Source organism: Lithobates pipiens, unplaced genomic scaffold, assembly GCF_037356315.1.
Source record: "Lithobates pipiens isolate NorthernLeopardFrog02 unplaced genomic scaffold, aLitPip1_a1.2 Scaffold_1, whole genome shotgun sequence".
Taxonomy (NCBI): Eukaryota; Metazoa; Chordata; class Amphibia; order Anura; family Ranidae; genus Lithobates; species Lithobates pipiens.
In genome coordinates, this window is record NW_027507685.1 from 190,770,311 (window position 1) to 190,786,713 (window position 16,403).

General features: G+C 45.0%; 1 protein-coding gene across 8 annotated transcripts in view; it reads right to left on the reverse strand.

Moving 5' to 3' along the window:
* Positions 1-14,736, reverse strand: part of HCFC1 (host cell factor C1) — a 60,576-nt gene extending 45,840 nt beyond the window's left edge. For 6 of the 8 annotated variants that reach the window (XM_077479068.1, XM_077479069.1, XM_077479064.1 and 3 more), the window contains exon 1: positions 13,761-14,736. In XM_077479068.1, coding sequence (XP_077335194.1) covers positions 13,761-13,950 — 190 coding nt within the window. In that variant the 5' untranslated portion in view covers positions 13,951-14,736. The remainder of the gene's footprint in view (positions 1-13,760) is intronic. The other 2 variants (XM_077479067.1, XM_077479061.1) reach the window with 1 other exon arrangement.
* Between the last annotated feature and the right edge of the window lie 1,667 nt (positions 14,737-16,403).

The window sequence follows — 16,403 nt, forward strand, 5'->3', positions numbered from 1 at the left end:
ACACAGGGAGGGAGTGCACACTGCACTTGTTTGAAAGAGGGAGAATGCCCGTTGCTGTGATTCAGGGGGTGCATGCAATGGATCTCAAGCCTAGTACACACGGGCCAAAAGCTGGGTGACATCGGCCAGTTTAATAAAAACCAGCCAACATTCAGCTCATGTGGCTGGCAACTGGTCCAAACAACCAGCTTCTGACGGATGAGCATGCTGGAAGATCAGCCACCAACTGGCTAACGGTCAGCACTCTCAGCCAATGAATCCAGTAATTACATGCACCAACATCCTTGTTATCTTGTGAGTTTTATTTATCTTTGGAATAATGTACTACTATTGCTGCACTTAAGTGGCGCTGCTCTCTCGTTTTCTTTTTCTCACATCTTTTAGGAATGGAAAAAAAAAAAAAATGAAAATATGAAGGCAATGGGAAAGTTTTGCTTCTACCATCTCGGGTAACCATATACACCTCACCCTAATTATCTATTATCAGGGGCTTCTGTTCCACATTTTCCATGCGTAGGACAACACAATGAAATAAATGGGCTAGTTTACAGGGTCAAGTGCAGGAACGGCACACATTCTGTTGCACTTGCATTGCATAAACGCAGCCTTAAGCCTCGTGTACACACACGCGAGCAGACTTTTGCATGTGCCAAGAACTTGTCTTGCATACTAATGGTACACAGTTATCCGCCAAACACACACAAGAATGTAGTGACGTACTATGAGGAATTTCAGCTCTTGAGTGCCACCCTTTGGGCGCCTTCTGCTAATGTCGCATTTGGAGAGCATAGATTCTAAGCAGGCGCATTTGTACTTTGGACTTGTGTACACACAATACAAAAATCTGATCATTTTCTGCGGACAACGGTCTGTTTACTAGCCAACTAGCCGTTTGTTGGCAGAAAGTTGGACATCATCCATTCCACATCACCACAATATTCCCTGCTGAAAATGTTTGAGGCTTTAGGCTGGGTTCACACCACTGCAAATTGGATGCGAGATCGCCTCATCCAATCCGCAATAGCAGGAGATTTTGACCTGCTCTCTATGGAGCCGCTTCACATATCTCCGCAGCGGGTCCACTGCGTTTTGGTCCGTTTCAGGTGCGAATGCAGCCCACAATTCGGGCTGAAATCTGACCTGAAACAATGAACCAGCACGCCCCAGACCCCAGCATCGAGACGGCTCCGTCTTAGGTGTGAACCGAGCCTTACTCCTTCCCAAGCAGGCTTCTACCACACAAAAATAAAGTTTAGGACTCCTCACTTCTCTCAGACTTTCATGAGCTGTGTTCTTATTCCAGGTCAAAACCACAGCCAGCAAACCAGCATTTCTCAGAGAGTGGTCAACCAATGACATTTCTGTGTCTAGAATTTATTGAAAATCTGTGTTTGCACGTAAACTTGTCAAATATGACTAGTTGTGGTCATGTGTCATCCATTGGCTCACATGACCTATAAGTACAAACTGACCACAAGCGTCCGTCTAGAGGGTCAATTACACAACTTTGTGTAACTTATCAAACTGCGCCATCAACTCAACACTTCAGAAAAAGTGCTAAAGCATGGGAATCTGCCTTTGATGAAATTAAGATAACTAGTGCTCATGAAATACATTATAAATCACACTTTAAGCCAAAAGAGCCCACTGTAATCACTTAAAGTTAATGACACCTAAGCTAGCACTTCTTGCGAGCTTTAGAGCAATGGTTCCCAATATTGGAGAATCCAGGATATTTAGGGATACAGAAGACATTTTCAGGAATGGCGCCACCTAGCGTCACTGGTTGCTGAAACACAGGCAGTCAGGCTGCACAGCATCATAGGTTGTTGTGGTGCTTGCAGCTGTCCTGCCTGCACTATGGAGTCCTACAATGCTGTATGGATCAACCATCTGCATTCTAGCAACCAACTGCACTGGATTATTAGGTGAAGGGATGAAAGTGTGTAAAAGCACAGCACACATATACTGAAGAGGTAACTGGGCTCAGAAATACTGTTACACTCCAGTGCCCACGTCCGTGTTCTTCAGCCCATTAAACAATTCACAGTACATGTCCCTTCTATTCCACCCCATTCTCAGGCCCACAGATTTTCAAAAGGCATGCCGATTGTAAATCTGTGGACAAGTTTCTGACACCATAAGTTCATAGACTGACTTGGGGAGGGGGTTGGAGTAAAAGTTAGCCGCCAAAGGGGTATGCAAGAGACAGCGACTGCATGGGCAGAACAGCTGCAGTAGCCCAAACGCAGAGTGTGTTCAAGGCAGTGCAGCCGCTCCTGTATGGATGTCAAATTTTGACATGCAGCTGCTGCATCCACCTCCATAGGCTACCTGCAGACAGCTCAGTACAGATGCCAAAACAAAATAAAAAAGTAGCCTGTATACAGTATGGGTGACAGCGCCTGCCTAAAACAGGCCCTAATCTTCAAGCGGAGGTTCACACACAAATTGAACCTCCGCTTTTCCGGCCCCCCCCCCCCCCCCGGTGTCACATTTGGCCCCTTTCAGGGGAGAGGGGGTGCAGATACCTGTCTAAGACAGGTATTTGCACCCACTTCCGGGAATAGACTCCCACGGGGAGTCTACGCCTCTTCCCATCCCACCGCGCTGTCTGCTGGGACACAAGGGTCCCAGAGACAGCAGGGACCATTCAGATTACGCAGTACGACTCGCGTATGCGCAGTAGGGAACTGGGAAATTAAGCCGCAAGGCTTCCCTTACTGAAGATGGATCCGAGGACCGGGGGATGGTTCAGCCTTGGATGCCGACATCACTGGATCCTGGGACAGGTGAGTGCCCTTATTTTAAAAGTCAGCAGCTGCAGTATTTGTAGCTGCTGACTTAAAAAAAAATTGCGAGACTAATTACTAATATTACAAAGCATGTGAAATCTGATATACCTAAAAACCCCAAACAACCTATACAAGATGAAGCCCAAAATAAGCTACATAGCACAGCATTATAGTCTTGCATGCAAGGACTAGAGTACCTATACTGCATGCATCAATAGAAACACACAGCCTCGGACTAGGAGGGCAAGACACTTCTGCTCCTCCCCTTCCCTTTTTCAAACCAACAGACTGGCTGAAGCCTACACTGTCCACTTTCCTTTTAAATTGTAAGAGTTTTTTTCCCACCCCTAAAAAAATAAATAAAAAACAAACAGGTTATATTTAACTGCTCTGTTGCAGTGGATTTGCACATTTACATTCCTCCTCTTGCCAGGTTCCTCTTCTGTGCTCCTGACCCCTACCTCCTGTTCAGTGCCCCCACAGCCAGCAGACTGCTATAGGGGCACTGGAGCCAAGTCACAGCTCCGAGTCCATTCAGACACTGGGTCCTGACCTGGCCCCATACCCTCTCTCACCCAATTGGATAGCTTACTTTGATTAACAGCAGTGGGAGCCAATGGTCAACAAGGAGAACCCGTTGTAAACAGCATCTCCCCGTTCTGCCTAGCAACAAGTGACGCTGATCTCTGCTCCATGTGATTGGAGCAGAGATCAGTGTTCACTAAATGAAAGCCCAGCCCCCCACAGTTAGTAACACACCCCTAGGAACACTTAACCCCTACACTGCCACTCACGGGTTAACCCCTTAACTGCCAGTGTCATTTACACAGGAATCCGTGCATTTGTATAGCAGCGATTGCTATATAAATGACAATGGTCCCAAAAATGTCTGATGTGTCCGCCAATGTCGCAGTCAAAATAAAAAAATAAAATTGAATAAAAATGTCATAAAACTATCCCCTATTTTGTAAGCGCTATAACTTTTGCGCAAAGCAATCGCTTATTGCGATTTTACCAAAAATATGTAGAATACGCATCGGCCTAAACGGAGGGGAAAAAATGTTTTTTTATATATTTTTGGGGGATATTATAACAAAGTAAAAAATGATGCGTTTTCTTCAAAATTGTCGCTCTATTTTTGTTTATAGCGCAAAAATAAAAACTGCAGGGGTGATCAAATACCACCAAAAGAAAGCTCTATTTGTGGGGGGAAAAAACAAAAGGACGTCAATTGTGTTTGGGAGACACGTCGCATTACCGCGCAATTGTCAGTTAAAGCGACGCAGTGCCGAATCACAAAAAGTGGTCTGGTCTTTGGCCAGCAAAATGGTCCGGGGCTGAAGTGGTTAAGTGAAAAAATAAAATAAAACACTGAGGCCCCTTTTCACACTTGTACGACCAGAAAATCGAATGACTGACGCGATTTGAAGCAATGCCTGTTATCGAGGTCTATGAACCTCAAAGTCGAAACAAAGTAATGCAGGGACTATTTTGAAGCCGCAGATATGAATACTACTCATTGGAAATCATGGGGTATGACTTTCCAATGCGACTTGGCAGTCCCAAGTAGCACAAGTGTGAAAAGGGGACTTACAAATGATTTGCATAATAAGCACTTAAAAACTAGTTGTCAGACCAGTAGCCTTTCTCCAAGATGTCTTATATATCAGCCTTTATAAACCTTAGTACATAATGTGTTTTTTGCGCCATTTAGCTTTTACCGTATGCAAACAACCACTAGTAACACACCACAACCATATAACCACTAGGACATACGTGGATTCAAGTCATTCGGGTAATTCTGCTTGTAGAATATTGCCAACGCCATGGCAAAGGCGATATTTCACACTAGCGGTTGTACGTTTAGACGCGTATTGGCCAATTATATTATTATCAACCAAACTTGGCAAGAGACATAAATAGGATCATTAAAGAGGATTACTTGTCAAAGCCGAGTATGTGAGGTAACTCTCCCCTAGGCTGGGTTCAAACTTATGCAAACTGGATGTGTAATTAGTCGCATCCAATTTGCATGACAGGAAACTGACTGGTTCTCAATGGAGCCGATTTACACAGCTCCGGGGCGGCCACGGAGTGAACTGCAGAAAAGTCCCGTGCGTCTTTGGCTCCGTTTCTGGTCCTAATTCGGCCAAAAATTTGGAGGGGGGGGTATTTGGGGAACACACCTAACCCCCTACTTCGGGCCATGCCGCACACAGTGTGGGGGGCATGAATTGTTTGAATCTTGGCTGTTCCAGCCAAGATTCAAACCATGTATGGACAGGCTGGTTGTACACAAGTTGATCCATCAATGGATTTGGATACAACCAGCATGTCAGATTTTTTACATGCAATTCTCAGCAGTTCTAGCCACTAGCAATTATTACTGTGTTTTTTACTGTGTACGCAGGGAGAACACATTAGCTCCACTGGAGGAATCCCCCCCCCCCCCCCAATCAAGCAAATTCTCTTTCCACCAAATAAAATTGTATAATCTATGGCCAGCCTTACAGTAGGGCAAGATATTCTCGCTCTCCTTTCCTGGAACGATGTAACACCCCCCCCCCCCCCCCCCCATGGTGCAACGGAGCATCTCGAGCTGTGCATTCAACAAATATCCCAGACTGTGGGCAGTGCATGCAACGTCAATTCTCACCTAGGCGGGAAAGATTAATTCGGTGAACAAGATAGTAAGGAAAGATATAATAGAAATTATTAGGGGCAGTAAAGACTGGCTTCTCATGTGACAAAAGATTGACTGTCACATGATCTGTGCTTGGAGATCGCTCTTAGTACGTATTGAAGAAGGGGGCAACAATTTGGCTTAGAGATTGTTAAGTTAGGTTGAACATCCGCTTTAAAAGTAGAAGTAAAAGGATAGAGTAAGGGAGGGTTATAAACCCCTATAAAAAGAAGATTATTGCCATCCGTTTCCCACAGTGGAGATTTTCCTTCACTTCCTATCCCATAGCCAAAAACAGGAAGAAGTGAGACAATCACTCAAGTGAGGGAATCCCTGTTTGTTACCAGAACTAGTGTCCCAATTAGAAGATTTATCCTCTTTTGTACTGCGAACAACCCACAAATTTGTTTTTTTCTTTAGTCGATAATGGTAAATCCAAACAAGCACAGACCGCAATAAAATCTGACAGATGTTCAAAATAATCTCCACAGGTACACACATTTTGGCTTTAGTTATACTTAAAGCGGAGCTCCAACCAAAAGGAGACGTTCCAATTTAAGCCCACCTCCTCCTAGTTTTGGCAGATACCCGCGCCCACTCGGGCCACCTAGGCAATTGAAGCAGAAGTTCCCAACTCCCCCTTCCTGCAATCCTCTGGGAGACGTCACAGAAATTGCCCGACCTTTGAGGCGGCAAAACGCAACTCGTGTATGTGCACCCGGCTGTGAAGCTGCAAGCTGTCACTGCCAGGTGTCCACACTTGTAATGCCGGTGCCAAGGAGAGGCGAGAGAGAGAACCGAGGGTTCAGGCAGCCACATCGCTGGATCCTGGGACAGGTGAATGTTAATTAAAAAGGTCAGTAGCTATACTTTTTGTAGCTGCTGACTTTTTAATAGAAGACTAAAACAGCTGGAAGTCCGCTTTAGGTGCAAGAGACAACTATTCTAGACCTGTTGAAAGGGGAAAAATATATTTTAAAAAAATGTAACAAATTACAAGAGACTATAGCAATTATCACAAGGTGCAATTTGCATTTAATCACTTGCATTCATGATTTGTAGCACGATTTAATGGCTGCTACAAGCTCACCTGTATGACAGGGCCTAATGATTCTGAACCATTACCACACTGATTTAACATGATTATTAAGCTATGCAAAAGCCAGCATTGCCTTAGATTTATTGGCCCTTTAGGGCTCACGACAGAACATGCAATGTATATGCATTATAAAAATCTAAATGATGTCCACAGGTGCTTCTAAGTACATGGATCTCTGCTAGCAGCCATTTACCTTTGTTCAATTAAATTAAAATGAGTCTTCAAGCATCAAGGTTTATTACAACCAAACAGGTTATTAGAATTCCCCCAGAACTAAAAAGGTACAAACGCCTCAGGATAGATTGGTGATGCCGGAGTCTGTTATATTTCCTATCAGTATTTTACACCTTATGGAAAACTTCCACTACAATGTAAGGTATAGGTCCCGAGTGTCCGCTGCGAGTCCTCTGGGGCAATCTTGCTGTTATGGGAACACATTTTAATAGAATTTCAGTTTTAAATCTTTTGGCTAGGTCTGTTAAGCCCATAGGACTGCCAGGTCCTGGTTATATCAGGACCTGTCAGCTCAGATCATGCCGGAAGCTTGAGAACCTAAAACCAAGGGAGAGCACTGCAGGATAGAGAGGAAATCACCACTATGCAACAATTTAAAATAATGATTTCCAGCTTAATCCAAATAAAACATGCTTACACAAATTGTATACATTTTATTTCTGTGGCCTACACACAAATAAAGTGTGCCAACTGTATTTGACCAGCTCTGCCATCTCCTCAGCTGTCAAATCAGCTCAGTTCTAGGACAAAACACGGCATGCTGGGACTTGCAGTTTACCAGAAATGTCTGCTTTTTACCCAACAATGCATGCTGGGAACTACAGTTCAAAGGCCAAACCGCCTTCCCTCAGCTGCCCACCCCACAAGTTCCAGGCTCTATTAACTCTGTATCTGGCTAAACAATGCATGCTGGGCCTTGTAGTTCACCAGAGACTCCTTACCAGCTGGCTCACAAGGTATGCTGGGACTTTTATTTATTTCACAGACCAAAACCCACCTCCTTTCCAATCACCACCCCGCCTCCTCCCTAGCTACCAAACAAGTTAAGCGCTAGGCTAGAAATACATGCTGGGACTTCTAGTTCACCAGAAATGGCCAATTCCCAGATGGCTAACAAACGCATACTGGGATCTGTGGTTCAAAGACATGCTGGTAGGTTAATTAGATCTGGTCTAAAAAATTGGACCGATTATGTGTATGTAAGCACGTCGGGACCCTACAGTGTAAAGGACTGCACTATACCGCAAACGGACACTGGTGGCAAAAATCGCCCTGAGGCAATTGAGGTCGCATAAGTAGCGCTATACAAGTCACTCATTCATTCAATCCATGTCAGCTTAGTGTTCTATGGGGAAAGCATGCTGGGACTTGTGGTTCACCAGAGGCCTTTTGCCAATCAGCAGCACATACGCATGATGAGAAGTGTGCTAATTGCTACATGCGTGCCTAATACTTCAAATTAAGACCGCCATACTACAGTGAATTTGCCTCCACACGGTGTCATACTATATTCCAGCATGCGCCAATTTGGGCGGAAATCTTAATTATTCTTCCCGTGGGACCATCTTAAAATGACTCCTTTTTCCTGCTCCTCACAACCCCTACATACAACTCAATGTCATTGTCTGGTACTCCTCACTACATTCTTACACCACTCTAGTAAAGGCTTTAGTTTTTTGTTTTTTTTAAATGAGAACACTGGTGCAAGTGCTTAATTGTTCTGCCACGCAAAAAATGGCATTTATAGAAACCGTATAGCAATTTTGATTTGGTGCAACACCACAAACATAACATTGGTAATTTTTGATTGTACACCAATTAGCAGGGCCCTCTGGTTACCTCCAGTATTGAATTGTATTCTAACTACTGACGCTGTGCAGAATGCTGGTGCCACATAAATAATAATCCGGATATTAAGAAAGCAAGATATTAAAAAGGTATGTTTTTTTTTTTTTTTATTAATAAAAATAGAAATACGAGTATAAAAATTGGCAAAAGCGTTGCGTAGCATTTTTCACTAATAAAAGTGATATACTTCATTCTTCATGCATTACTTTCTGTGCATAAATATTTCATTCCCCAAAATGTGCTCCAATAGGGCCTTGATGTGACCAATCTATAAATGCATAGAGCAAGGTCTATCAATTGTTAGGAAATACTAAATCAATACAGATACTCTGCAACTGCAGTAATGAAAATGCAGAGGCCTCAAACGGCATTATTAAGAAAGCAGATTTCTGTTAGAGAGGGAACCCAGAACAAACCACCAATGCACTTTTTTTTTTTCAAAGTTAAAATTGGCGCCTAGATCCTCAGCTAGCTAGAGCGACGTCATCAGCAGCTTCGAGCAGATTGGTCACATGAGAACTCATTAGCCGATGCCTCAGCTATATACATCGGGGGAGGAGAATGTATACAAATTCCAGGAAGGACATTTTGACAGCTCAACTATGGAGCAGAAGCAAATCTGAAGACAGACTGTTCACAAAAAAACTGTTTTATATAGACAAATATCTCCATGCAAAACAGGCCAATGCTGACTATCAGCACCATGATGGGAAAAATTGTAGAGGCCAATACTGGAGGTGACCAGAGGAAAAATTGTAGAGTCCCAAGAAACATTAAAACACAAATGTAACAAAAGGAAGCGACTGTCTGCACTACTGATATCGAATCATGTTTAAAGTGTAACTTTTCAAATAAACATTTGCTAATTTGATTACATTTTAGAGATAAGCTTCTACACAAACCAAAAATAAAATATAGGAAAAACAAAATACTAAACAAACATCCAGAATCCATAGAGCAATTATAAAATGACAAAAAAAGTAAGAGTGCCCGTTTATGAAACTGAACAGCGGTGATCAAAGATTGCCGCTGATCACAGTCCATAAACGATTAAACAGGGTTGATCGGGGGGGGGGGGAATGTTCTCCAAACACAGAGAAGCTGTCACTGACTGACACAGAAACAGGCAGTTTATGAAGCTGCGATCCCAGATTCTACAGCTCAGAGGTGGAGAATTGAAGAGTGAGGAGAAGAATCCTGGGGGGGGGGGGGGGGGGGATTTTAGACTTCTTCCTTCAGACCCCACCCCCCCAAGCCACTACTATGATAGATATCTCCATAATGTAGGGGGCCGAATATTGTTACTAGGTGGGCAGTCTCCCCCAGGAATGTCCATGTACTGAGCACTAAATATGTATCACTGCTTAATTATAATGGACATCTCGGCATTTCAGTGAATTTCTGATACTGTAATCTTGTTCTGTCTCGACAGATTCCAGTATCGGGGGGCGTTCTCCACGGTTCAAAGCGTTTGTATATCACTTTGCTCCTCCAAAAAGGAGAAGTGATCTACAAAGCTTAATAAACTGGCATCCAGAGAAGAACGATCTCCTCTGAGAATGCCGGAAGAATGAAGCAGTGGAAAAAAAAAAAAAAAAAAATATATATATATATATATATATATATATATATATATATACACACACTGCTTCCTAAACGGACACCAAAATGTTATTATATGAGAAATTAGTGATCAATTAGTGATCAAAATCATACAAGCTGAGGAATCAGACGCTGGAAAAAAATAAAAATAAAGATCAGACAGGGGATGGAATTTGCACAGCTTCCCTAGAGACTAGAAAGGGGTGCCAAGCTCTGGACATGATTAGATTGTACTAAATACATAGAAATATGACAGCAGAAAAGGACAGCGTTTTCAATGTGTCAAATTCTTTTGAGGATGGATCCACATTTATCTGAAACGTGTTTACATTCACCCCCCCCCTCTGTTGATTGGCTCACTACCTGGCTGTTCTAAGTATTCACTACTAGAGCTGCACGATTCTGGCTAAAATGAGAATCACGATTTTTTGCTTAGAAGATAGATCACGATTCTCGCAGCGCAACATCTTTCACATTAAAAACAAACTAACTTTACTGTTTCGTTTTTTTCCCCCCCAAACTGCATTTGAAAGACTGCTGGGCAAACACAGTGTGACATAAAATATTGCAGCAATTGCCATTTTATTCCCCCTAGCGTCTCTGTAATAGATAGAGAATAAAAAAAAAAAAGTGTGTGTGTGTAATATATATATATATATATATATATATATATATATATATATATATATATATATATATAAGTTTGGGGTTCCAAGTAATTTTCTAGCAAAAAATATTGATTTTAACTTAAGAAAGAAGTGTCAGAAAAAGATTTAGACTTTAAGTGGTTAAACTTCCTGCATTTACATGTGGTTGAAAGCTTGGCAGACTGCCCAGATTATTTGTTTACACAAGTTCTTTCCCTTTGGTCTAAGAAGTTACAATGTTTCAAGTTCTAAACATGGCAGATTGCCCAGGATGCTTTCTTTTGACAGCTGAGTGAGCAGATAATGTCTCCACTTGTTTATATGAAAGAATTGCCTACTCAGCTGGAGAGATCGTCAGAGGGGGTGCAGCTCTATTCACTATTAATACTTTTTTACCCTGTACACGCGGTCGGATTTTCCAGTGGAAAATGTTCGATGGGAGCTTTTTGTCGGAAATTCTGACGGTGTGTAGGCTGCATTGGACATTTTCCACCACACAAAATTTGAGATCTGGATCTCAAAATTTTCCAAACGAAATCCGTTGTTGGAAATTCCGATCGTGTGTACACAATTCCGACACACAAAGTTCTACGTATGCTCAGAATCAAGCAGAAGAGCCGCACTGGCTATTAAACTTCAATTTCCTCGGCTCATCGCACGCCTCGGCGTTCTTGACATACGGAATCTGCAACAACATTGTGAGACCATGTGTATTTTCAGCCAACATCTGTCCGAAAAAATCCAATGGATTTTTTTTGACGGAACGTCCGATGGTGTGTACGCATTAGACTTCCTTCCTTTTGGATTAGCAGACATTGGGTTTATTTACTACTAAAGGCAAATCCTCTTTGCACTACAAGTGCAGTCGCTTTCGATCTGAAATGAGGGGAAGCTCTGCTGTTTTTTTCATCCAATCACGTACAAGAATAAATTCTGTTTTTTTTTTCCTTGCATGTCTCCCTCCTATCTACAGCGACTGCACTTCCAAGTGCACTTGTAGTGCAAAGTAGGAATTGCCCTTAGCAAATAAACCCCGTTGTCCATTTTCACTATACTTCCAAGCCTGACAAGTACGCCCCTCATAGCATTCTGTAAAAAATACCATACGAGGATAAAACCACGTGATTTGTGCACAGCTACAGTCAGCCTGTCCATTACATCTGCCTGAACACTGGCTGTGTGCAGTCGATGAGACATGCAGCGTGTGCTGCCACTAGGGGAGGGGGAGATCATGAGCTCCCACAGCGCTGACCACGCCCACATCCTCGCCTGCCCGATCAACGTTTACGTCCTCCCATCCGAGCACCGCCCACTGTGTCTCGGCGCCCCGCCCCCTCCCGTCTGTCTCGGATCCTCCTGCTGGGTAAACCCGCCATTTTTCTTTGTGGATTTTAAAAAGCGCCGAAGTGCATCGCTGGCTGGCGGGGAGGGGGCGGCGGCGGCTACATCTCGCCTATCCCCTGTACACTGCTCTTCCCTCCACACCCAACATTTACAAATAAACATGCCCTGGAGTGTGCGCTGCACCCGCTACTGCTGGGACTTTTAGTCCAACAAAGATCCTTTTACAGAATCATCTATCTTAGACCATCAATGCATGTTGGGACTTCTAGTCTAGAGATTCTAATCTTTCCAACTGTCAAACCAGCCAAGAGCCAGACCAGCAGTGCATGCTGGGACCAGTAGTTCACCGGAAATGCCTGTTTCTTACCCAACAATGCATGCTGGGAACCCCACAGTTCAAAGGCCAACTGTCCGGACCACTGCTTCCAGGCTCCATCAAGACAGAACCCGGCTAAGCAATCAATGCATGCTGGCTGGGACTTTTAGTTAAACTGGGAAACTTTGCCAGCTGGCTAGCAAGGCACGCTGGGAATTTTAGTTTACACAAAAAACCCACCCCACCTTTCCAACCATCACCTCCCAGTTATGTACCAGGCCAGCAATGCATGCTGGGAGTTGTAGTGCACCAGAAGATGCCTTCTTTCAAGCTGGCTAACAATACATGCTGGGGCCTGTAGTTCGCCAATCAACCCACCCAATCAGCTCAGTTCTATACTAGGAAAGCATGCTGGGACTTGTGGTTCACCTAAAGGCCTCTTCACAATCACGTCACTTACGTACTAGGCTAGCAAAGCAATGTTCACCTAACAGGAAACACAACCAGATCAGTGAAAACCCAGCGATGCATGCTGGGACTTTTAGTTCAACAACCAACCTACCCCCATCAGCTCACTGTTAGACTAGCAAGGCATACTGGGACTTGAAGTTCCTACTTTCTCCCCAATCACCCCCTCCCTGCTGTCAGGGCCGCTGGCTCCATGTTCTTACTCAGTGCCAGGCTAACAATGCCTGCTGGGGCTTGTAGCTCACGAACTCACTCAGCTCATTATTAGACTAGTAAGGCATGCTGGGACTTGTAGTTCCCACCTTCTCCCCAATGATCACCCCCCTGCTATCAGTTCCAGTGTCTGTGTCAGGCTAACAATACATGCTGGGATCTGTAGTTCACCAGCACCGCCCATGCTGGGATCTGTAGTTCACCAGCACAATCAGCTCAATGCCAGGCTAACAATGCATGCTGGGGCTTGTAGCTCACGAACTCACTCTGCTCATTATTAGACTAGCAAGGCATGCTGGGACTTGTAGTTCCCGCCTTCTCCCCAATCACCACCCCCTGCTATCAGTTCCAGTGTCTAGGTGCCAGGCTAACAATGCATGCTGGGATCTGTAGTTCACCAGCACAATCAGCTATTAGACTAGCAAGGCATGCTGGGACTTGCAGTTCCCGCCTTCTCCCCAATAACCCCCGGCTATCAGAGCCGCGGTTCCAGGCTCTAACAAATGCTGGGATGTGTAGTTCACCAGCACAGCCCATGCTGGGATCTGTAGTCTCCTGCTTTCCCTCCAGCTGTCAGGGCCGCCGGTTCCCAGCCTCATTAAGCAGAGCATGCTGGGACATGTAGTCTCCTAATCTGTACAATAACGGTCTGTCCGGACTGTAGCCGTAAAGCAGTGTGTAGGCCGCAGAGCCTGCCGGGACTTGTAGTTCCCCTCCCTTCCGCACTCACCGGTGTTGTAGACATGGAGCTCGTCCACAATGCCTTCGTTGCCTCCACCGAAAACCACGATCAGCTCCTTGATGGCGACAGCCCGGTGTCCATGCCGGGGCCTAGGGACCGGGCCCGACCAGCCCACCACTCGCTTCCAGCGGGGTTGCAGGGCGGCCGAGGCGGGAGTAACGGCCTGGGTGGAAGCCATGCTGGCGGGTTGTAGGATTTAGTGGGTAATTTGTAGAAAGGGGGGGGGGGGGTTTGAGGCCTCCGGGCCGGATATAAAATAAAAGCTGGGGGGTGATAAAAGGAGAAAGGCGGGCTGCGGCCTAGCCGGCTCTCACTGAGGCGCTGATCCCTCCATGGGAGCCGCCATTTTATGACGGCGGCCGGAGAGAGAAAACGATCCGCCTATGGAGTCTCTCCCACCCCTCACTCCGGCTTGTGGAACCCCGACAGCCCCCCGCTCCTCCTCGCTTGCTTCTCTGTCCTCTCCGCTCCGCTCTTTTCTCTCAAAGCCACCCGGGAGCCGCGGAGCTGAGGGAGTCCATGGGAGCCGCCATCTTGTGCCGTCCAAACAAACCAATAAAGGGAGAATCAAAGATGGCGGCGAGCGGGGCGACAACACACCGACACCAAGCCGCCGGGAGGGGACACGGGCCGCCAACAAAACCGGGAGGAGAGGGGGAGTAGTTACGTGAAGGGGAGGGGGAGCGCCGGGACCGAGAAAGCGGCTGGCCCGCCGGTGATGGAGGAGGAAAGTGAAGGCTCCACCCCCGCCGCCACCGCTTATCTCCCTGAATCGGGCGGATCTGAGAGGAAAACCGGCCAAACGGGCCGAAGCCGAGGAGCACCAGGGTGAGGGCGATTCAAAACCAGTGAGCCGCCGGGGGAAATCGGCGAGCGAACACGGGATAGGGCACCGGAGCCTCTTTTCACGCCTCCCTGGGAGCCGCCATCTTGTCAGCGACCGCCTCCTGTCTTCCTCCTCCTCCGGAGACAATAAGATGGAGGCGGGGAATGCGCCGCGCGGTGTGCTGAGGAGAGAGGGAGGGGGCGTGGCGGAAAGACGGACTGCGGCCTGTGTGCAAAAATCACCTTCTATACAACGGAGCTGACAGAAAATCTCCCAAAAAATGGTACACAACTAAATATAATAAAGAGAAAATAAAATATAGATTTTGATATACAGTCATACGTAAGCTTGTGCAAAATCAAAAAAAACTTTGTTGCATTAATAAAATAAAACACTAAATCATAAAACAAAATCTTATATAGATCTGAATATATACATATATATATATACATACGCTAGAGGTCGACCGATATATCGGCCGATATTTGGCGTTTTTTAATTAATGGGTATCGGCCGATTGTGCTGTTAAAAAAGGCAGATGAAAGGTGTCTAACTGTTAGATTTTATGAGATGAAGGGGAAAAGAATAAAAAATATTGGCCCAAAAAAAATTGGCATCATATATCGGCGGGGGCGATTTCTAAATATCGGCATCGGCCAAAGAAAAACCCATATCGGTCGACCTCTAATATACGCAGTATGCAGAACTGCTAAGAGAAGAAAGGCAACCCCCCCAAAAACAAAACAACCAAATTGTGACACAAAATGACCCAATAAAGGAATAAAATATCAAACATAATGCTAATTATTTATATAATATACATATACGGTATCTCACAAAAGTGAGTACACTCCTCACATTTTTGTTAATATTTTATCTTTTCATGTGACAGCACTGAAAAAGTGACACTTTGCTACAAAGTAGTGAGTGTACAGCTTGTGTAACAGTGTAAATTTGCTGCCCCCTCAAAGTAACTCAACACACAGCCATTACTGTCTAAATCGCTAACAACAAAAATGAGTACACCTCTAAGAGAAGATGTCCAAATTGGGCCCAATTAGGCATTTTCCCTCCCCGATGTCATGTGACTCATTAAGGTTACAAGGTTTCAGGTGTGAATGGGGAGCAGGTGTGTTAAATTTGGTGTTTTCACTCTCTCATACTGGTCACTGGAAGTTCAACATGGCACCTCATGGCAAAGAACTCTCTGGGGATCTGAAAAAACAAAACAAAAAAAAGAATTGTTCTATATTCTACATAAAGAATGGCCAAGGCTAGAAGAATATTGCCAAGACCCTGAAACTGAGCTGCAGCACGTTGACCAAGACCATACAGCAGTTTAACAGGACAGGTTCCACTCAGAACAGGCCTTGCCATGGTCGACCAAAGAAGTTGAGTGCACGTGCTCAGCGTCATATCCAGAGGTTGTTTTTGGAAAATAGACGTATGTGTGCTGCCAGCATTGCTGCAGAGGTTGAAGGGGTGGGGGGTCAGCCTGTCAGTGCTCAGACCATACGCCGCACACTGCATTAAATTGGTCTGCATGGCTGTCATCCCAGAAGGAAGCAACTTCTAAAGATGATGCACAAAAAAAACCCGCAAACAGTTTGTTGAAGACAAGCAGACTAGGGATATGAATTACTGGAACCATATCCTGTGGTCTGATGAGACCAAGATAAAAGTATTTGGTTCAGATGGTGTCAAGCGTGTGTGGCGGCAACAAGGTGAGGAGTACAAAGACAAGTGTGTCTTGCCTACAGGCAAGCATGGTGGTGGGAGTGTCATGGTCTGGGACTGCATGAGTG